We start from the raw sequence: 22711 nt of genomic DNA, 5'->3' as shown, positions 1-22711 counted from the left end.
GTTACCACAACTAAATAATCAATTAAACCAAAGACAATGGGTAAGGTAAATCTGTTAAGAACTTTCCAACAATGTCTAAAATATCCTACATTTAGTTCAATATCGGTTAAAAAGAGTCCTTGTGCTCCCTTGTCTCCCCCGCACTTACACACACAAACACACACAAACACACACACACACACACACACACACACACACTCACACACACACACACACATTGAGACTCCTGTCGTGAACAACAAATAGAGCTGCACCCACGCAACTTGATCAATACAACAGTTTCTATTATCCTAAATAACTTTTTCCCCCCTTTTTCACCCCATTTGGAATGCCCAAATCCCAATGCGCTTTTAAGTCCTCATGGTGGCGTAGCGACTCGCCTCAATCCAGGAGGCAGAGGACGAATCCCAGCTGCCTCAACTTCTGAGACTGTCAACCTGCGCATTTTAACACGTGGCTCGCTGAGCGGGTTGCCACGGAGACATAGCATAGGCATCCACTCTCAACTCACCACGCGCCCCACCGAGAATGAACCACATTATAGCAACCACGAGAAGGTTACCCCATGTGACTCTACCCACCCTAGCAACCAGGCCAATTTGGTTGCTTAGTAGACATTATTTGAAATAACTTTTAATGTTTCAATGTATTTCACCCTAATCAGCCCCCCCCCCCCTTTCCGCATTTTGCATTCATGCTCACAGAGAAAAGCAGCGCAACATTCGTTGCTAGTTCTAAAATGATGTTTTCAAGTTAGCAATGAAGGTTTGAGCTGTATCAAAGCTAGATACACTTGATCAATACAACAGTTTCTATCTTATCTGAAATATCGCTGAGAAAAAGCATCGTGCTCCCCCTCTCTCACACATACTCCCACACTCATGGACACACATTATACATGTAATGCTGTGGTGTGGAAACAGGAGAATGCAGACGGGGGTGTGGATCCAAGTGTGGCTTTATTAATAACAACACAAAAGAAACCAAACACTGGAACAAATCAAAATCCACGATGGGAAAAAAGGGTAAACCAAATACTGAAGAATACCGAGGGCGGAGAACAACAGGGTAACCTCGGAACGGACAGACGGATAACAGGGTAACCTCAGAACGGACAGACGGATAACAGGGTAACCACGAGCGGGTAGACAGACTGGCAGGGAACACGAACAGGAGCAACAAGCATAGGCTTAGTGTGAACACGGAACGTCAACGGGAAGGGGAGAAAGCGGGGTTTAAATAAACAGAAAAGGTAATGACAAAATAACAGACAGGTGCGGACAATAACACAGTGATCAGGGCTGGGAGCGTGATCCGGGAATTGTGGGAAGTGCAGTTTCACACACGGACAGTGAGACTCAGGGCGGACAACAGGGAAAACGTGACATGGAACGGGATCGGTGACGGGTGAAATGGAAAACACGGAGCGGACAACAAGAAAACGTGACATAAACGTGATTAGTGAAACAGAGAACATAGGGCAGACAAACACAGGAACGTGACAATACACGTAACGCAAACACTTAAGTCCCAAACATCCGCTGCACATCGTGACAGCATTATCACCTCGGGTGTGCATTATTGTTCAACAATGCAATGGTCCGTTATCAATTTTTCCTTACATAATAAATACTAAACAGTTTAGTAAAAATCTCATAAATTATTTCCAGACACTGTTTTCAATGATAACTTGTAAACCTTAAAAGACAGACCTACCTTGAATTCCGAGGTTGTTCAACAATCATGTTTAATAGTGGAATTCCTGGTAAACAACTACCAGCAGAGAAATCTGCAATCGAGTCTGTCTCCCTTCACCCTCAAACTACATATATACATATTTGTATATATCTGAATATTATGCAGTAAACTTTAAAAATAATGTTTCTATACTTATAATCAACAACCTAAATCAATAGTTTTAGATATTCCCATCATGTTTCTGATTCGATTATGTCAATAGTAATGCTTAAATAGGATTGCAATTCATACCTTCATGAAAGGTAAGGACACGGTCTTGTACCTTTGTTTTTTTGTCCAATTTTCAAATAATTGTTTTCCTCAAAACAAATTTTGTAATTTTGTGATTCAACTCTTTTATTGAGGATTTTATTAAAAGCCGATGAAAAAAATTAATGGGTCCGGATCTCAGACTGCTCAAAAGTTGGATGGGCACTGTTACACTCTATTGTGATTGGCCTTGTCTTTCTTGCATATATTTAAACATCTGTATCCAGCAAAACCAAAGCCTAACCTAAGCTTACCTGAAACATTAACACTTTCTTTGGCTGCCTTGCAAGATCTCTTATTTCCTTCAGAAAATTCTAAATAATTCATTGGTATACTGCAATTCTCTTTAGATACATTTTTCTTGCAGTCTTTCCTTGTGACTGCAAGGAAAGGATGCTGGGTTGAGAAATGTGCAGCGTTTATATGTCCTCTAATGGCAGTGTGTTGTTTTAGCTGCAGTAACGGGCTGTATGGGCATGCAGCCTTGGAGTACGGTTCAGAGGTTGTGAATGTGTTTGCTCGCTAATGAAGCCTAGCTTGGTAAACCTGTGAAATGTCCTGAGATGATCGCCAACAATCTACCCAGTTTAAGGCCCCATCTCTGCTCAGAAATGCTGGAAACTCCAGAGTTTTCCTTCAACGCTTTGGCTGAAAAGAGTTTATTGCATTAGTGATGCGCTATTTAATGAGAATAAGAGCAAAATCACTAGCATGACTAGCCATTAGGAACAACATTGCATAAGGCTGATGGTAAGCAATCTCTCACCATTTGTGTGCACAGATATTTACTGTATGTTTAATTTTCGCTAATTTGATATCTCCTCAACAACATTTATCTACTCATATGAAATAAACATCCTTTTTTACTCATCTCTGTGGTCAAATATGCCACATTAGCTGTTAGCTCAAGTGATGGTTTCGCTTGGTTATTGCACTTTTTTGCTGAAAATGTTAAAATTAGATCATTTGCTAAGACTAGTTACCTCATCAAGGGACCAAGACTTAATTAGGAGGACCACAGATGATGCTTCTGTTTCTCTAAATAAAACACATGTTGCTAATGTGTTTGATACTGAAGACATTAACTTTGCTGTCTGTTTCTCTTTGAAGTGGACTCTTGGTGCTCGTAGATCCATGCTGGGAGCGCAATCAGCTCTGTTTGTACAACTGTTTGACCCTGACATGTTTCAAATGTTGTTTGTCTGTAAAATGCTCTTTGTAAGTAATACAGGTTGATTGGGAAGGCTTGTGCCTCTGCTGTGCTGTATTTACATGGTGAAGTGATGGATGTTTGTGTCGGCAGTCGCACTCGCGTTGATTAGCTTGTCTGCTGAGCTGATTGTGTCTGCTTTTGTTAGGTGGTCCTGACTGGAGTCTGTGGCTATTCCCCAATCTCTTTTTTTCTTTTGGAAAGTCCAACGAGAATGACACGAGAGTGATTTAATGAGGACAGAAGTATCATTTTTGGGTTAACTTACCCTTAAATAATTTTCCTGGTCTCCTGGTTATGCACGATTCATCAGTGCACTTTATTCTACACACACACACACTCAAAAACTTTTATATTCATAATCTTCCATCAAAATGTAATACATTTCTGTTGCACCCTGAAATACATCTCGATACAAAAGTTAAATGCATTGCTAATGCTGGTTCATATTTTTTTTTACTTCTCTGAAATATAGTGTTGATAAATAAAAAGCATACATTAACATCCTGAGACTCGAGTGTGACTGCTGTGAGCATTTGCCATTTCCCTTTTTTGATTTGCAACTAGTAGCACCTAATAAAATGCCAAATAATAATAATAATTTAGGGCAAATATTTTTCTAAAAGTTGATGACAACATATGTGGGCAGCGGGAATAAATTGTGAAATTTTAAATAATACCAACCTATACAGTCAGATCTTTTTTTTTAAATCAAATTGTTTATTATGTTGTTGTTATGTATTATAAAATTAAACATTATAAATTCTGAATCTATGTACTGATTACCATTGTCCCATAACTGCCAAACATGTTGAGTGGTTCAAACATCCTCTGCAGCCTGAAACTCATCTTTTGAAAGGAAGGATTGAATGCACTTAGATGCATAGACAGCTATAGGATGCTCCCTTGCTCTATATTTAGTGAATGACTTAACCTCCAGTGTGCTGTCTACAGTTTGAAATGCACCTTATTTTCATCCAAACTCCACATAAAGCCTCTGAAAGCAACATTTTCCAGCTTTTGGATGAATCCATTGATTCTCAATGTGAAAATGCACAGTAAAAATACGATTTCTAAGAAGAAATGCGCTCAAGTACACATTAGTGTAGATTGTATTTAGCACCATGGCGTTTTGCGATTAATCGCTCAAATAAAATAAAAAATTGCATCGGCTGAAACTAGAGACTCTAATCTTTTGACTCAAACAGGTTTCAGTGTAAAAACTGAATTAGGTTTCTTACCAGATGTAGTTTTGTTGGCATTTCTCCCAAAGACAGACTCTGCTGCGGTTGGTGCCATGTTGTTTTTTCACATGACAAAGTGCATAGAAAGTTTAACTCTTTAATAACACCCTAGAGACTCCTGAACTGAGATCATTTGGTTTCAATTTATTTAAATTATGCGTTATGTATTGCAGAACCAATATACAACATCCACGCATGTGAACGCTGGGTAGCACAAGGTTAAAGATCCACCTCTTCTTAATGTAACCCATAAAAATTACTTTTGTTGCTGTAACTTAATTTAACATGTTTTATTTAATTAAATTAAACCAATGAACATTTTTAGGTTACCTCACAATAATTTTTTAACACTGTATTTTGACATTATTAGGATTCTTAGTTTTCACAAGAATGAATGTCCTTATGCCACATGTGCCAACTTATAGGTTGCTGCCTTCCCACTGTCATCTTTCTCACTAATTGCATCATATATAAGATTCTTGCTCCATGACAAAAACACAGTAAAGCCAGATTAAATTGGTTCCAAATGATTAGCCTGGCAAAGCTGACATAGACCCACAGTTGTGCCAGCATGGCAAACCATGCAGTCTGACTGCAACGCTTCCAACAAATGGATTGCCTCTCCCTGCACAGAAACCCTCCCATAAGAAATCAGTTAAGTGGTCTCTAGCTCGCAGCCGTTGGCAGGGTCTTGCTATAGGGGACGAGTGGGGGTTGCGGCTCTTAAAAATGAGCTAATGGGGGTGTGGTGGAGGGAGTAGGGCATGTGCAGCTGGGCACAGCGGGCTCTGGACTGAGAAAGATGGGGGCAAGTTCCTTATTGAGTCTGGCATCAGTGTTCGGGGGGAATAGTGAGAAATAGATGGTCGTCTCGTACCTTGGAGCCCACAGAGAGCTGGAACCAGTGCCAGGAAAGTTACAGCTCAGATTTATGCAATGAGGGAGAGTGAACATAAAGCACAGTACAGACCAAAAGGGGTGAAGGACTCAAACGTTAGAGGCTGAGACAGTGAATCTATGGGACCCTGGTGCAGGATACTTTATACCTCTGATTTCAGCCTGCTCTGCGGTGGGAAACAAGTGTTTAACAGCACAGCCATGACTAGTGCGGATGGTATGAAAGGATAATCTTTCATATACATTTTTGTTTTAAGCTATCGTTCTATTAAACTGCTTTTAATGAATCCTAAGGCTTTTGAACTTTTGACATTTGGGTTGGTTCACGTTGGATAAATGGAAAGTTATCTGAAAAAAATAAAAAATATATCCTAAACAAATGTGATTCATGTTGTAACATTTATATTAACTGGTTTTATTCAAGTCAAAAATATTATGTAAGTTCATTGAAACAACCTGAATACATTAGTTTACATCAGGTAGAAGCAAATAGCTCCTTAAGGTAACAATTGGAGGTTAACACTTTTTACAGTGTTGAAAGGAGAAAGAACAGAGACGTTTATCATGGTTCAGACTACAGAATGTGTCCTTCATTGTTTTTCCAGCATTTTTGTCGTACGTATTGTTCCCCCACAGCTCTTTTCATTTAGCCACAAGTACCCCTTCATCAGCGCCAAATTAGAAATGTGTTTCATTAACTCATATGGATATCATTTTTATTATTATTGTGACTTAAAAACAAATTATACTTGTGGGTGAAAAACAGAATCACTAAATTGAACACATACTGTATATCCACACAAACTTATCAAACTTGCACACATCGAGTTTTATTCATGAAACATGCGCAGAACAAATTTCTGTATAAACTGTATGTAAAAAATCCCTCTCATGTAAATTGACTAATTGAATTCAGTGGAACAATTTATATAAAAATGGATTAATGAACAATTAACACAAATCTCAATCTAGATAAAGCACTAACTTTCTGATAGCGAATGCCACAGTCTGTTTTTGTTTTGTGTATATTTAGACCCATTTCCCTTTTTTTGTAATGTAAAAATAATGTCAATCATAAAGGAACTTAAAAATTCCAGGGTTTAATTACATGAATTACATGAATTTATTAGTTGTTTTATTAGTTGTTGTACAAGTAGTTTTAATATGTCGACAATACTAATATTTTAAGGCATAATTTATGTTGGATGGGATCAAAATCCAAATCTTTTCAAGTACCCCCTGTGACCTGCTTAAAGGAATAGTTAACCCAGGAATGAAAATTATATCTTCATATATACTCGCCCTCATGTTGTTTCAAACTGTATGATTTCTGGCAAAAAATTTATTATACGAAAAAAACTTTTTTTTTAGCAGAATGACAGCCTCAGTCACCATTCACTTGCATTGTATGTAAAAAAGATGTAATAAAAGTGAATGGTGACTGAGTCTGTTATTCTGCCTTACATATTCTTTTGTGTTACAGAAAATAAAGGCACATATACAGATTTAGAACACCATGAGGGTGAGTAAATTATGACAGAATTGGCATTTTTGGGCAAACTATTCGTTTAAGTACTCTTTAGGGAATCATTGGTATAGTTGTTACAGGCAGGGAATGGGAATGACTTGAGAGAAGAGATCGAAGAAAAAGAAAAAACGAGAAATAAATTGGCAGAAAGAGTATTAGAGTTGTCACTGATACAGTTTGGAGTGAGTTTACTTGGCAGTAAGTCTGGCAGACTCCAGACAGGTTTTCTATGGCATCACACACACACACACACACACACACTACGCTGTCCTACTCCACTTCTAGCCAATGGCTCCCTCTTGCCTCTTACCTCATTCAGTTAGATTTACTCCTTCAGCACCAGGTGTGACCTTACCTCTCTGCTTAGTGTCTTTTATTGATATTAAGTCATCCCTCTGTCTGCAGCAAACTCAGTCTGTTGTCAAGATGCACCATGCACTCATGATGATATCATTCAAAACACAAGTGTCACGAAGGAAGAGGCAATTAATAAATACCATTTATGTGCAATTACACATCATGCCCCAGGCTTAATAAAAGCAATGACTGATTGAGAGAGATGAGAGGTCAGAAAGGAAAGGCTAAAGATCTGCAGTGAAATGGAGCAGGATTTTAAACGATTGCTGATTTTATGACTGCAGACAGATAGACATTGAATTCACATCACGTGAATGAAATTTTATATTGTAGATCGATGTCTGTGCTCTATTGATCTATAAAATCTGATGATTTGTAGAAGCAAAATAACATCATAAGAAAGATGTTTTTTGAAGATAGCATAAAGTCTGGTTCAGATTGCTGCTTATTGTGGCCAAGAATTGCCCAAAGTGGCTAACCACAGTTTGTTTTGTTTTAAACACCATAGCAGACTTAAGAACAGTTGTACAGAAAGCATTTAAAAAATAGTGAAAATATGTGTATAGACTTTGTGATGAGAATTTCTGTCCATCTAAAAGTAATAAATACAGATTACTTAACAGAATTCAGAAAATAAAGTGTAATATATCTAAAATATATAAAGATGTTTAAATCTCTGCAACTAAATTACTGACAAACAGTTAGTTGACAATGTGTTTTTGGATTTGTCAATGATAACGAAGACGAAAGAGAAGCATAATCAAACAGTTTTAACTTAACCATACTGTTGACAAAATGTGATGAGAAAAATAATTAAGAAAAATCTATAAAGAATTTATATCAATAATGTAGTCATGGTATGCGAGAGATTTCTTATATAAATATATAATATTGATACATGTTTAAATAATTGTAAGTAGTATATACATTTTTCAAAATATTTGAATATTTCATTAAAATTTGGTCTGTTACAGTTTTCATTTTAAATGCTTAAATGCTTGGTATTATTTCACATACAGTTCAAGAGAATTCACTTCTAAAGACAGACTCTCAACAGGCCAACACTTGTGTTAGAGTAATGACTGTTTACTCAAGGTTTTGCAGTGCCAGCGTTCAAGACGGCACTATCATTACAGGCTAATACAGCTGCTGTTTCAGCTCTGGGGGCTCGACTCAAATATCTGTTTACATCTCATTACGAAGGGCAGATGAGTCAGACTCGGTTACACACGTGAGTGTTGAACTGAGATCTCAGCTAACGTCATTAGAGATTATGTACATGTAACATAAATACTGTAGGTTATCCTTGAAGTCTTTCTTTTCTGTTCATTTCTGCCTGACAGATTTGGAAGAGAAAGTTTTCCTTTCATTTGGAGCAGATTTGAGATAGTAGATATTTAGGTGAGAATACTTTATTATTTCTCACTTGATTGCACCTGTTGACATGTTGACAAGACTGGTTTGTGGTTAACCAGTGTAAAGGATGTTTAGTAAATTAGAATCTATTTAAATCTATACTTTCTGGTTTTGATTTGTCAGATTTCAGCCCCATAGACCAAAAATGTATTATATGAACCCAGACCCCTGGATTTGTTTTAAGTTAAAAAGAAAGAAAGAAAGAAAGAAAGAAAGAAAGAAAGAAAGAAAGAAAGAAAGAAAGAAAGAAAGAAAGAAGAACTGATGAAGAAAGATCTGATGAAAAAAGAATAAAGAAAATGAAGACAAATCTGATGAAGAAAGAAAGAACTGATGAAGAAAGAAAGAAGAAATGATGAAGAAAGAAAGAAGATAGGATGAAGAAAGAAAGAACAAAATCTGATGAAGAAAGAAAGAAATAACTGACAAAAAAATTAAAGAAAGATATGATAAAGAAAGAAGAAAGAAAGAGAAAAAGAAAGAAAGAAAAACTGATGAAGAAAGAAAGAAATGATGAAGAAATAAAGAAAGAAATGATAAAGAAAGAAGATCTTAACGAAGAATTAACTGAATTAACGAAGAATTAACTGATGAAGAAAGAAAGAAGAAAGATATGATGAAGAAAGAAAGAAGAAAGATCTGAAGAAGAAAAAATTAACTGACGAAGAAAGAAAAATAAATATCTGACAAAAAAATGTAAGAAATAAAGAGAAAAAGAAAGAAAAACTGATGAAGAAAGAAAGAACTGATGAAGAAAGACAAAGAAAGAACGGATGAAGAAAGAGAGACAGAAAGAAGAAATAAATATCTGATGAAGAAAGGAAGACAGAAAGAACTGACAAACCTTTATAGAAGAAAGAAAGAAAGAAAGATCTGATTAAGTAAATTTAAGAAAAAGAAAGATAAAGAAAGAACGAACAAAATGTATAGATAAAAGAAAGAAAGATCTGATGAAGAAAGAAAGAAAGATCTGATAAAGAAAAAAGAAAGAAAGATCTGATGAAGAAAGAAAGAACTGACAAAAAATGTAAGAAAAAATAAAGAGAGAAAGAAAGAAAGAAAGAAAGAAAGAAAGAAAGAACTGACACATTTTTTAAAAAAGACAGTAAGTTGCATGATGCCCATCTCAACACACAGTTTGTGTATTCTGTGTCACACAGTATGTATAGTGTTTTTTAGGTATGTGCTAAGTGTTCACTTCCTGCTTTGTACTGTTTCACTCAGTCTGTTGTGGTGTACAAGCTCATTTGCCCTCTGACCCCGTGCAGCACTCTGGGGCCCTTCTTAGAGCCAGACTGATTACATACGTATGCTGATAGCGGGCGAACTCCCTACATCCACATTAGATGGTTGGATCGATGGCTCTTCCTTTGGAGGAGAGAGAGAGAGAGAGAGACACTCCATTACCCCTCCTCTTTCCTCCCTCTATTCACAGCTGGCTCACTGCCAACCTGAATCCAACTTGAGCTTTAGACGACGAGCCCCCGTGCTTGTCCCCACTGTTACTGCAGCACAGCCCCAGACAGTAGCATTCCACCGGGTGGGAACTCAACGCAGTCTACCAGAGATAGAAGGAGGGAGAGATAGGTGCTCAGATACCCAGGTCCAATCAAAATAAGGGCAGAGTTAATTTACAGGTGGCCCAATCAGTCAGAGGTGTTTCTGTGCACTCTGACCCCAGTAAGTCAAGTATGTTAATGGGTAAAAGATGGCTCCTCTGCTCTAGTGATTCTGATATATTCAGTCTTGGTACAGATATTAGACCTTAATACATCTGTCTAATTTTCATAATTCAGTTGAAGGTTCAATGAAAGTTAGATATGTTCGAAGAAGTCACTATTGTTAATGAATGAACAATTTAAACTAGGACTGTTTATTTAATGCATTAATTTGGTGCGATTAAATAAATGATAACATAAAATTATAACCCGTAAGTAAAATCTGTAATAAAAGTATTTATTTACCTACCATCTGAGCTATTCAAGCTTACAGTACATATAAATGTGTTTTTAAGAGCCATGTCAGGCGGCAGTCAGCGTGCCTCAACAAACCTCACAAGCAGCTCAGCTACAGAATGAGAGCCGGTCACACAAGACACACATTCCTGACAGCTGGATAAAGCACAACAGAATACAGGGATCTCGAGACATGATTTCCAATATGACTTTTAACTTGACACAGCATCAAACCAGTGATATGATCCAAAAGTGTCCTTCTGACACATATGTACATAGAACGACAATTAAAAATAGTGCAGACAGAATGCATGAACCTAACTGCAAAATTGATTGCTGTTGACTGTAGGTTTATGTTCAATGATATGCGATTGAAACTAATAATAAAACATTCTATTTATAATTATTACATATTTATAATTATTGTTTATGAATATATTTTATATTATATTGAAATATCTTTATTTGAATCTATTGACAGCCCTACATTAGTATATATATAAACGTACCATCATTTTCACTATAACATAAAACATAGTATTTGAACGGGCCAGACAAACACCAAATGCCAGACTGGGAGGAAGGGAAAATAGAAATTGTAGGTGTCTCATTGTGGCTGGCGGTGGTTCCTTAACTAGATGTGGAAAGTGTATTGTGTGTTACAGCACAAATGTTGATTAAGGCAACAGTGGGTCATTAGATGCAGTATTGGCAAGAGTTAGTGCGGGGTAAGGTGCAGATGGTGGGTGAAAGCAGTGTTAATGCCAGTTAAGGGTGGGTGGGTTAGTGCTTGTGCATTTGGCAGAAGTGTTTGAAGGCAGAGAGAAATTAGGGAGGGATGGAATGGCTTTGCTTGGCTTGGAGAGGCTCAAGGGCCAGCAACTTATCAAATCAATCTGGGTTTGTTTTGGTAAATAGCAACCTGAAAGACTTGTAAAATAAAGACATTTTGAAAAGAAAGACCTGATAGGTGTAAACTGGATCCATTTTGTTTTGATTTGTATTTAGATTTTGTTCCTCTTGAACTATATAGTAGTTATGCCGGAGTTATTATATTTGTTATATAATGAGGAAAGGAGAGGAGAAGAGAGGAGAGGAGAGGAGAAGAGAGGAGAAGAGAGGAGACAGGAATGCCATGCTCTTGTGCCCTTGCCCTCAGATACAGTCCAGCTGGCTGTAACTCTCAGAGAGTGAATGTGCTGCCTGTTACAAACACGCATCTCTGGACGCTGGCTTCTCTGACTGACAGCATCTGGAACACCAGAGAGAACAGGAGGATGGCAGGGACATGGTTTGCTTTTTTATTATTATATATACAGTGGGGAAAAAATAGTATGTGAATCCTTTGGAATTAGCTGGTTTTCTGCATTATTGGTCATAAAATGTGATCTCATCTTCATTAAAGTTACAAGTATAGATGTACACAATGTGCTTAAGCTAACAACACAGACACATTATAATCTTTCATGTTTGTATTGAACACATACCATTAGATATTCACAGTGCTGTGGAAAAAGTATGTATTGACCAGTTATTAAAAGGATTTAATAACTGGTCAATCCTCCTTTGCCAGCAATAACCTCAACCAAGCGTTTCTGGTAGCTGTGCCCCATTCTATAGTGGATTTACTTCAATGTTATGTTCATTATCCTGCTGCATCAGCCACCCATACATTATCCCATAGTATATCTGATAAGCTGTCCTCCAATCTTGTTTTATTAACTGGATGCCACTCACAATCGTGAAACATGGCCCTACATCAGCACTGCAGGCCGAGTGCTGTAGGTAATTTTAGGGCCTTATCACACGATTGGGAGTTCAATGAACAGTTCAATGAACAATTCAATTAAAAAAAATTACTCAGGAAAAACGTCGTTATGAGTATGGTTATAAAAAACACATTTGTGCATGGAACTACTTTCTTACGCCACGGATCAGAATCTGCAGTTGCTGGCTCAAAAGCATCACTTTAGAATTACTTGTATCACAGCTTGGTCTGTTTCAAAAATGTTATTGGAGAAACAAGGATGTGTGTGTGTGTGTGTGTGTGTGTGTGTGTGTGTGTGTGTGTGTGTGTGTGTGTGTGTGTGTGTGTGTGTGTGTGTGTGTGTGTGATAGAGAAAGAGAGAGAGTGAGAGGTATAGAGCGTGTCCGATCACCTGCTGATGATGCTGTAGTCTGATATTCAGCTTTCTGAAGATAATTTTCTGAAGATAATTTTCTATTTTCTCAGTGGAAAATTGCCGTCCAAGTGGGGGTATTCCTCTTTATTTTGCTGTTGCTGGTGCACAAGAGTCTTTCACTGTAGAAACCGCAATCTCTGCCATTTTGAACATTGTGTGTGTGTGTGTGTAATAACTGGTAAATTACAATGGTGTGTGTAATAACTGGTGAGTGAGAGAGAAGGAGAGAGAGAGAGCGAGAGAGACAGAGCGTGTGCGATCACCTGTTGCCACACCCAAGCAGAGATGCTCTCAGCTTTCTGAAGATCAGCTTTCTCAGTGGAAAAGTAGCCGTCCAAGCAGGGGTATTTCTCCCTATTTCACGGTTGCCGGTGCGCAAGAGTATTTCATTAAAGAAACCGCAATGTCCTAAGGCATTTTAAACAGAGTGTCCACTCCAATGTAGAAAGTCCGATAAGAAGTAAGCGCCTTCAGTTTGTGTAATTAATCAGTCTGTTGTGTCTCTCAGCTGTGATGAGCCGTAATGCTGAATGCTGAATGTGAGTGATCACGGAGTGCTGTATGTAAACACTGGCTGATGTGGATTCACTTCACGTAACCTAACTGGCTCATATTACACATAAAAATTATCTTTTGCCACACCTGCTGGCTAAAATATATCATGTAAAAAAAAATACATGTAAAAAAAGACAAACAGTAGCTCTTAATACATATGCACTGCTCTTACACTTTAGTTTAGAAGTGGAGTGATACACACAGTGAAGTGTCAGAGAGCTGATGGTGTCAGACCATCAGTTCTCATGGAATGTCTCTCGTCCAATTAGATTCGAGGACCGGAACTAACTGCTGTATATATAAATATTATATATATATATATATATATATATATATATATATATATATATAATATAATATTTAAAAAAATATATATATATATTATTATTTTTATTTTTTTGTGGCTGTGCTCTCTAAAAATCTGGCCATGGTATAATCTTTGCTTGACTTCATTTATATATTTTTAATAAAAAATTTAATTGAACTTTTTTTTAAACCTCAAGCCCATTTCTTATAAACTTGTGTACCTGCTCAGCTCTTGTGGAAATATATACTGTAGACTCAACACTCTCTAAAAATACTCCTCCGATTTTTTTACCAAATGAATGGATGCAGACATATAAGTATATATGCATACGCTTATGTACTTTTTTTTCCCCATTTTGTCTACATGTTCTGTCAACAGATCAAACCATCGGACATATTTTGGCAGCGTTTATGTTTACACTTGTGGCTTTTTTCAGCCCCCTAAGTTGTCTTATTGAGCGGCCCAAAAAAAACAGCTCAGTGAGAGAGAGAGAGCAGTCAGGTAAACACATTCCAAACACAGACAGGCTTTGAGTGTCTCTAGAGTCAAACTCAAAGACCAGCTCTGGGTGAAAGCTTAAGTAGACCACACGGTTGAAGCAACAGTGCGTAGGCCGGAGGGGAAATGGGCAAATCGTGCAAGGGAGTCCTCAGGGGCTTCTCTCTGCCAGACCTGCACTGGACTGGGCTCTCTCTTCAGATGAAGCTCTTAGACAGTGATGACAGACAATGGTTTGTGTTCTGGTGTTTAAGAGGGTGTGTTGGTGAGAGGGTAAATGGAAGTGATAGGTTTAGCTTGGACATTCATGTGCATCACAAAGACAGCAAATGTTCACATTTGATCTATCAGAATAAATATAGTCATTCACTTGATTAAACAGAAATTCACATTTTATCATGTTAAGTGTGATCTTAACAGTCACTCTTTTGTGTGTATGTGTGTGTCTTTTTTCAATTTTAATATCTAAACATCCTAATGTATTTGAGAAGAAAAACGGCATACAATTTTAAAGGGATAGTTACCCTATAATAAATATTCTGCCATTATTTACTCACCTTCATGTCTTTCCAAACCATATGACTGAAGGTAATGTTAGGTAGATGTCAGTAACCATTCACTTTTATTTCTGGGTGAAATATCTCTTTAAGACATGTCAGAGAACATATCTTGAATTAAATGGATTTTTCTTTCATCATTTAGTTAGTTAGTTAGTCATTTTTGCCTATCAAGTAAATTTATATTGTTTTAAGGATGTTTAGATATTTTTACTGGAAAATAAGACAAAAAAACTAAATTACGAAATGTTTTTTGACAGTGTTCACAACCTGGTCCCTGAGTGCTAGTCAACATGACAGATTCAAAAAATGTATTGTTAATTATTTTGGGGCAGTACACTTAATAAAATGGGCTTTTTTTAAATTAAATTGAAATTTTCTGAAATTTACACTAATATATAAATTTTTCCCCCTCAGAGACTAAAAGCCGCCCTTGCCCACCATCCAGGGGGCATGGCAAATGGCAGTATGAACTCCATGGGTCATATGATGGAAATGATGTCATCACGGCAGGAGCAGAGTGGACATCACCACCTGCACTCTCACCCACACCAGCACATGCAGGGCCCACCACACGGATACTCGCACCATGCCCACCATCACCCCAGCCATGCACAGAGCAGCCATCACCACCCACAGAGCCACGGGCACCACAACTCCCACCCGCCCCACCTCCACCCTGCACACGGACATCAAACTTCTCCACATCCACCCATGCACTCTGCTGCTTCACAGGTACTGAAATGGGTCAATAGGGGCCAGATTTATTTGGGATTTTAATGTATTAACAGAGCAATATTTGGGCCAAGCTTATTGGACTAGAGAGTATTTGTTGTGTTTTGGTTATTATGGGATGATGGTGTACTGGTCTGCCCTGCACAAATTACATATTTTGTTGTAACTGAAATCATTATCTGTCTTGTGGCTGATGGGTTTAGCTCAACTATGTCAACTTTTATAATCTATATTTGGCCGGACAATCATAAACTTTGAAGCCATTTTAACAGTAAGGGGCTGTTAACATCAAATACATCCTTGTGCTAAACAAAATCTAGACACAGCACCACAAATAGAACATAATGCAGTTGAAGTTCTTTTAACTTGATATGGCATCTAAATGTGCAGCTTTCCTTGCAAGATGCTGAATAAAACCCCAAAGAGACTCAGCGCAACTGTCAAAGATATCCATACAGTTGATATTTACATAGGAAACTGATAGAGAAGCAGAGCAGAGGGATGCAAAATTTGGTGTGAACAGTCTGAAGACTTCCTCAGTCAACCAGCATCATAAGAAGAAACATGCTGGTCGACCAGCATTGCCAACTAAGTATTGCTGGTTAACAGCAGTGCCAGCATCAAACCAGTATTAACCAGCAAAAGACCAAGCCAGTCTTTTTAGAAGGAATGTGATGTGGAGTTGGACGAATCGAGTTTAATTTAACATAGTTGAGTTTAGGGATAGGGATAAAGGAATATTCCAGGTTCAATACATGTTAAGCTCAATCGTCAGCATTTGTGGCATTATGTTGATAACCAAAAAAAAATATTTCTTTAAAAAACCAAATATCTGGGTTACAGTGAGGCACTTACAATGGAAGTGAATGGGGCCAATCCATAAATGTTAAAATACTCCACTGTTTCAAAAGTATAGACAGAAGACATAAACAATATGCATGTTGAAATGCGTTTAGTGTGATAAAATCACCTACTAACCATTTAAGTTATATCCAATTTTGCAACTCTGTTGCCACATAACATAACACTGTAAAACCCTAAAACTACCATAATAACGAAGATTTGAACAACTTCACAACTCAAATAATACACAAGTTTTAACCAAATAATTTATGTAAAATCTTTTATAATATTATAAGTTTGACATTTCTTCCTTTAAACCCTACAGAAATTGGCCCCATTAACTTCCATTGTATGTGCCTCAATGTATCCTCGTTTTTTGCTTTTTTTATTAGTAAAAGTACATTTTTTAAAAAAAATTTTTTTGTGGTAATCAACATTATGCCACAAATTGTTGATTAAGCTTAACTTGTATTGAACCCGGAATATTCCATTAAGGTATGCATTGAACTGAATAGAATGGGGTTAGAAGGCTTTTTGGAATCAAACTGGGACAATTTAAACAGTGGCCACTGTGTGAATGACACAAATTGCTGCCCTGAAAATGAAACTTCTGCCTTGGAAGGGTGAAGTTTGTATCTATTAGAATTCTTCTCAGTTCTTGTCCATAGCTCTCAGACTATTTAGGCTGTGTATTACTAAATCCAGCTTTTTGTGATTCAGAAATTGTAACACTAATGTATTATAAAACCAAAGAAGGGGTTCAGTATACATACAAATCATCAAAGCAACTGTATTTTCCATCGCCCTCTAGAATCCCGTAATGATCTGAAGAAGTCAAACATCGGCAACTGCCAAGCACATGTCAAAGAAACGTTTTGTGGGCCTGGTAGCAGCCCTGGTTCTCAGAGTGTCTAAGAGTATTCGTCTAAGTGTACGTGTACACTGGAAAACTGGACCCTAACACCTCTTTATGAGGGTGGGGCAGCCTGTAAATCAAACTGCTGTTTCTCACACCCAGACGTCCATCATAGGGCTGTAGGGCCACGTGTACAGGGCACATGTTGTTTTACTGAAAACTCCCAGACGTTGCTTACTGGAGAGGTCTGAGCATGGGGTGCACTGAGTCCAAGGAGGGACGTTTTGGGCAGGTGATTGGCCTACAGCCAGAATTGTGAATATGAATATGATGCCACTGGGGAGAATCTAATGTCAGACTATGTTCACACAGTCAGTATTTGGAATTAACTACCGTGTTTACGAACAGGTGTGATTCTCAAATTGTCCTCTTCATGCAACAGCTTATTAAAGTGGCTTGAATACTGTCTGTGTGAACAAATAAGATGGCAACTTCCATAACTTTGTAAAGTTTTACTGACAGCCATTATAATCACTGCTCTGAATACACTGAAAATATATTAACCTAAAAATGTGCATTATGTGGTAACATCTAAATTAACTGCTTGGATTCAAATAAAAACAAATCACTGAATCAACCTTACAACAACAAAACTAGACCTAACCCAACTCTAAACTAGGTAGAAATTGCTCTTCTAGGTAACAGTTGCAGGTTACCACTTTTTACAGTGTAGTTTATTTGTTGTCTTGTTTTTAACAGTTATCTCCAGCTGCACAGCAAATGCAGCCGACGCAGACCCTCCAGTCCCCGCCTCCCAGTGGAGGTCGTCGCAGACGAGTCATGGACGAGGACCCAGACGAGCGCAGACGGAAGTTCCTGGAGAGGAATCGTGCAGCTGCCACACGATGCAGACAGAAAAGGAAAGTGTGGGTGATGTCTCTAGAAAAGAAAGCGGAAGAGCTCACCCAAACCAACATGCAGCTGCAGGTCAGAATCCAGCCCAAGTCACTCACTCTCACTCATCCTCAGCTCAAAGACTCGTTAAAACGCACTTCACGTTGGAACACACACTAAGATGTATTTCACACGGGGCCTCATATTTCATTCGGGATTAGCTTACTCTAAACCACAGAAGCTCATAAACACCCTTCATTTGACAGCTGAAGCTACTGTAGACTGAGAGCTGTGTGGAGGGTAGGGTCAATGGGTTATTGAGGTCTACAGATTTACCAGAGCACAACCAGCTGCAGCTCAATGTGAGGTTTGTAGGCCAGTAAAACCTTAGCGCATCACGGCACATGAGAGGTTCCCCTTTGAACACATTCATTTGGGCTCTCAATAGACCTAGAGATTTACCTGAAAGATTGATGTTCTGTCAATGTTAATATATGTAATGTATATACATTATTTGGAGGATGTGTAGGGTAAATGCTGCACTAATCTTTCCCATCGGGCCATATCATTTAATTTATTACACACACTGTAAAAACTGCAGTTACCTTAAAGGGATAGTTCACCCAAAAATGAAAATTCTCTCATCATTTAATCCCCCGCCACACCATCTCAGATGTTTATGACTCTCTTTCTTCTGCTAAACACAAAATAAAGATTTTTATAAAAATATCTCAGCTCTGTACGTCTATGCAATTCAAGTGAATGGTGATCAGAACTTTGAAGGTCCAAAAAGCCTCCAGTGGTTAAATCCATGTCTTCAGATGCAATATGATAAGTGTGGATGAGAAACAGATCAATATTAAAGTAATTTTTTACTACAAATCTCAACTATCACTTTCATATTCCTCTTCTTTTGTTTTTGGCGATTTGCATTTTTTTTTATTGCATATTGCCACCTACTGAGCAGGGAGGAGAATTTATTGTAAAAAAAAAGACAATTATTAATCTGTTTCTCACCCACACCTATCATATCACTTCAGAAGATATGGATTTAACCACTGGAGTCATATGGATTACTTGTATGCTGCCTATATGGACTTTTTGGAGCCTCAAAATTTTGGTACTGATTCATTTGCATTTTAGGACCTACAGAGCTGAGATATTCTTCTAAAAATCTTTGTTTGTGTTCATCAGAAGAAAGGAAGCCATACACATCTGAGATGTCATCTGATTTAACCTATACAATTATTTTTTATGGTTTAGTCTAATGTATTCATGTTGATTCAGTGATACAAAATGAAGCTAATTTTTGAGTTAACAATTGTTTCAGTGCAGCTTTCTAGAAAATGTGATTCTGATTGGTCAGTCACAGCGCATAGTTTTTAATAATGACTGCTAAACTGTATTTTTGACTGTTGTCACTAGCAAGCAATCTCCTACACTGTGCTAGTTTCATGTAGCTCATGTAGTCATGTATTGTTCCAAGCTCTCTTTCTTCTCACATAACAAAATCATATTATCTCAAATTAATATTTCATGTCCATTTACTTGTGTATTTTGGGAAATAGTCATGTAATAAACTGGATAATTTAGCCAGTAATTGTAACAAAATAAACCCTGACTAAGTGATCAAGACAGGTGAACAGGTCTTGTATAATCCTGAAAGGATTATTATTTGCTGACAGTACATTATCCCTAACTCATTCTTATTCTAGTACGTATTAGTATTGGTTATTTCATGTCAAATCAACACAATTTCTAATTACAACATTATTTGTACTTCAGACTTGTTTAACTAGGAAAAACTAGCTTCATACCCACATTGGTTTTTGATAATTGAAAGTGGGTAAAATTTTACAATTTATGTATGGAGACACTGTGAGCCCCATGTCTCTGGGATTTAACTCTATAGCATCTTAAAAATGAAGATACAGAATAAACCAGAATCTAAAAGGATATTAAGATATCTTTAATACTTCTGGAGTTATATGCACTCCAACTTTAGAAAAACATTACAAAAAGTGTTTTTATTTTATTTATTTATTTTATTTCAGCTAGGACCACTTCCATCAAATTAATGCATTGACTTAAATGCTTTGAATGAATACTTTTATTCACTAACAGAAAATCAATCAAAGTAATCTGTTGTTATCAAGTTGTTAATTAAAAAGCATGGTGCAATAACACACAAAGACAGAAATAAAAAAAATTGCAATCAATTGTAGTCTAAGAGCACAGAACAACAAGACTATACAATATGTGGAGCTGGGAATGGAGGAGGGTGTTAAATGCATCTTGCATCCATATGAATAAATGGAGGACTTGAATAGAACCGCTCTGATAAGTGTCTGAATTGTATTGGTGGACGTCGCGATCAGCTGAGCTTGACTTACGTGACCTGCCAGAACTGAAGCTACACTGGATTTTTTGACTATTTTACATATAATGCAAGAAGGTGTGCTGAAGTCAAATCATTTAAGTAATAGACCTAAATATATCTGTATAAGAATACAATAATGGCACTGCCACCTTTCTAAGGTTATTTTTTGTCCTGTAGTTTTGCTCCAAAATCATAGGTGAAAATTGTAATTTTGACCCTCCACTACAAAATAACAGATTACTCAGTAAATATTAAATATCCATGACATTTAATATTTTGGCTCTCATCATCATTTATGTATTTCTTTCACCAGTAAAAATGATTAAAAAAAATTGGAGCCGACATGGAATGGCTGTATTTCTGTATCGTTGATCTGCTTATTTTTCATTTAATCAACGCTTGTATAAGATGCTTTTTATCTGAGGTTGAGTATCTTGCTCAAGAGCACTATTCATGGGTCGCCCGTTGTGGGGTTTATACCAGCTATACCAAACTCTTATTAAAAGTTCCCACTAACAACAGAATAAATATGTTCAATTTGTTTGTTTTTCTTTGCTATTGCATAGTTTGATGCTAATAGACACTCTGGCACTCCCATGGTAATCCACTGTTCAGGCTTGTTTTGCCTTTTGTGAAATATTCACCCCACAGACATGGTATCTGTCAATGCGGGGATTCTTCTCCACCAAGTACCCTTGAAACTATTGCTATTTTTTCATATTGGTTCTGCCAGATGGTTTAATCAAATTCAAGAACCTTGGCTGATCAGTTGCTTGTGGTGCCCACAACTGTAATTGCAGTGAATTCACCACCTGTTCATTATGAGGTTTTCTAATGAGACTCAGACTTGTCTGGCCTTTAATTTTAGTGTGTCTGCAGGGAAGTTTGATGTGTAGCTGCCAATCCATCCACATCTATTTTCCAACATGTTTGTCATGATTATGAAAAGTATCATATGGGTTTATGACAAAAACAGAACATTGTAAACATTTGTGGCTTTGTTTGGATTTGTTTGCATTCTAAGGAGCTGAGAGGCTAGCGCTCATAAACGTTCCCAAACACGGCTTAAGCTTAATCTTATTCTATGAAGGAATTTAAACAGAGAATACATTTTAACAATTAAATCTAGCCAAACTGCATGTAGGACATTTTGTGGAGTATGCATGCTTTTATCTGGTTCTGCAAAAGTAATGAGGGGCATTTACTTTTGATTACCTTATGTTGCTAAACACCAGTAAAATATTTGGTTTTATCTTTTTATCCAAAGCATATGATCGGAGATTTCACTTTCTAGCAACAATTTATTGAGTTCCTGTAAGCAATGAGGGAATGTTTCTGAATGTTTTATGTTTTCCTTATGTTTGTTAACAGAATGAGGTCACCATGCTGAAGAATGAAGTGACACAACTGAAGCAGCTTTTATTGACACATAAGGATTGCCCCATCACCACCATGCAGAAAGATTCGCAAGGTTACCTCAGTAAGTACTAGCACGCACATACGCACACAAAATATGGCCAGAGGTGAAACTACGTAGTGGCAGATGTGTATCTTTCTATCTATTTTTGTATAGATCAACTGCTGGGGCACACCCATTGATATAGATACTTGTGACATTTTGAAATATATGGAGGCTGCCTCTCCCTGGGCAAAACACAGCTCATTTTCTTAGTCCTTAAAAAAAACATATTGTCTTGGCAGTGCTTGTGATGCAGGAAAAAGGAAGACATTTTTTGTGTTCCATCAAAAAATTATAAATGTTCCCATTATCACTCTTAAGTTAATGACTTCTGGCTATGTACATTGCCTGTACGCGGTCTTTCTGATCATTCTAATTTAATTTTGTATTTTTTTTTTTAATTATGTTGACTTTATATAGATATTAGTATATATATATTAGGGCTGGGAATTTTAATGTGTTAATTTCTGCATTTAAAAGTTGACTGTTTAACACATTAAAAAAAATGCACACAATTAATACAGTATCCTTTCTTTTTTTTTTTTTTCTTCCTGAAACTTCACTTATGTTTTTCTCCACTTCCTGTGGCTAAAATTGGCATATCAAAATTTCTAGGAGTGTACTCGCTTGACTCAACTGCAAGCTGCCATGTCATGGATTAGGAATTTGTCAGGAAAATAAAAAGAATTATATTAAAACACAAAACTCACTGGGGAGAGAAAACAAAATACAAACTAGAAAAAGTATAACAACCAAGACCAACCAGGAACAAGACAGGAACAGAGTGACTAGTAACAAAATGATCTAACAAATACAAGAGGGCACAATAT

At 37.1% G+C, this 22711-nt stretch overlaps 1 protein-coding gene across 3 annotated transcripts in view; it reads left to right on the top strand.

The window, feature by feature from the left end:
- LOC127655628 (cyclic AMP-responsive element-binding protein 5-like) overlaps positions 1–22711 on the top strand; it is a 101252-nt gene that overhangs the window by 73603 nt on the left and 4938 nt on the right. For all 3 annotated transcript variants that reach the window (XM_052143527.1, XM_052143525.1, XM_052143526.1), the window contains 3 exons: positions 15132–15449; positions 17908–18135; positions 21794–21902. In XM_052143527.1, the coding sequence (XP_051999487.1) occupies positions 15132–15449; positions 17908–18135; positions 21794–21902 (655 nt within the window). The remainder of the gene's footprint in view (positions 1–15131; positions 15450–17907; positions 18136–21793; positions 21903–22711) is intronic.

The sequence above is a fragment of the Xyrauchen texanus genome, chromosome 15, assembly GCF_025860055.1.
Source record: "Xyrauchen texanus isolate HMW12.3.18 chromosome 15, RBS_HiC_50CHRs, whole genome shotgun sequence".
Lineage (NCBI taxonomy): Eukaryota > Metazoa > Chordata > Actinopteri > Cypriniformes > Catostomidae > Xyrauchen > Xyrauchen texanus.
This window is presented reverse-complemented; position numbering and strand designations above follow the sequence as displayed.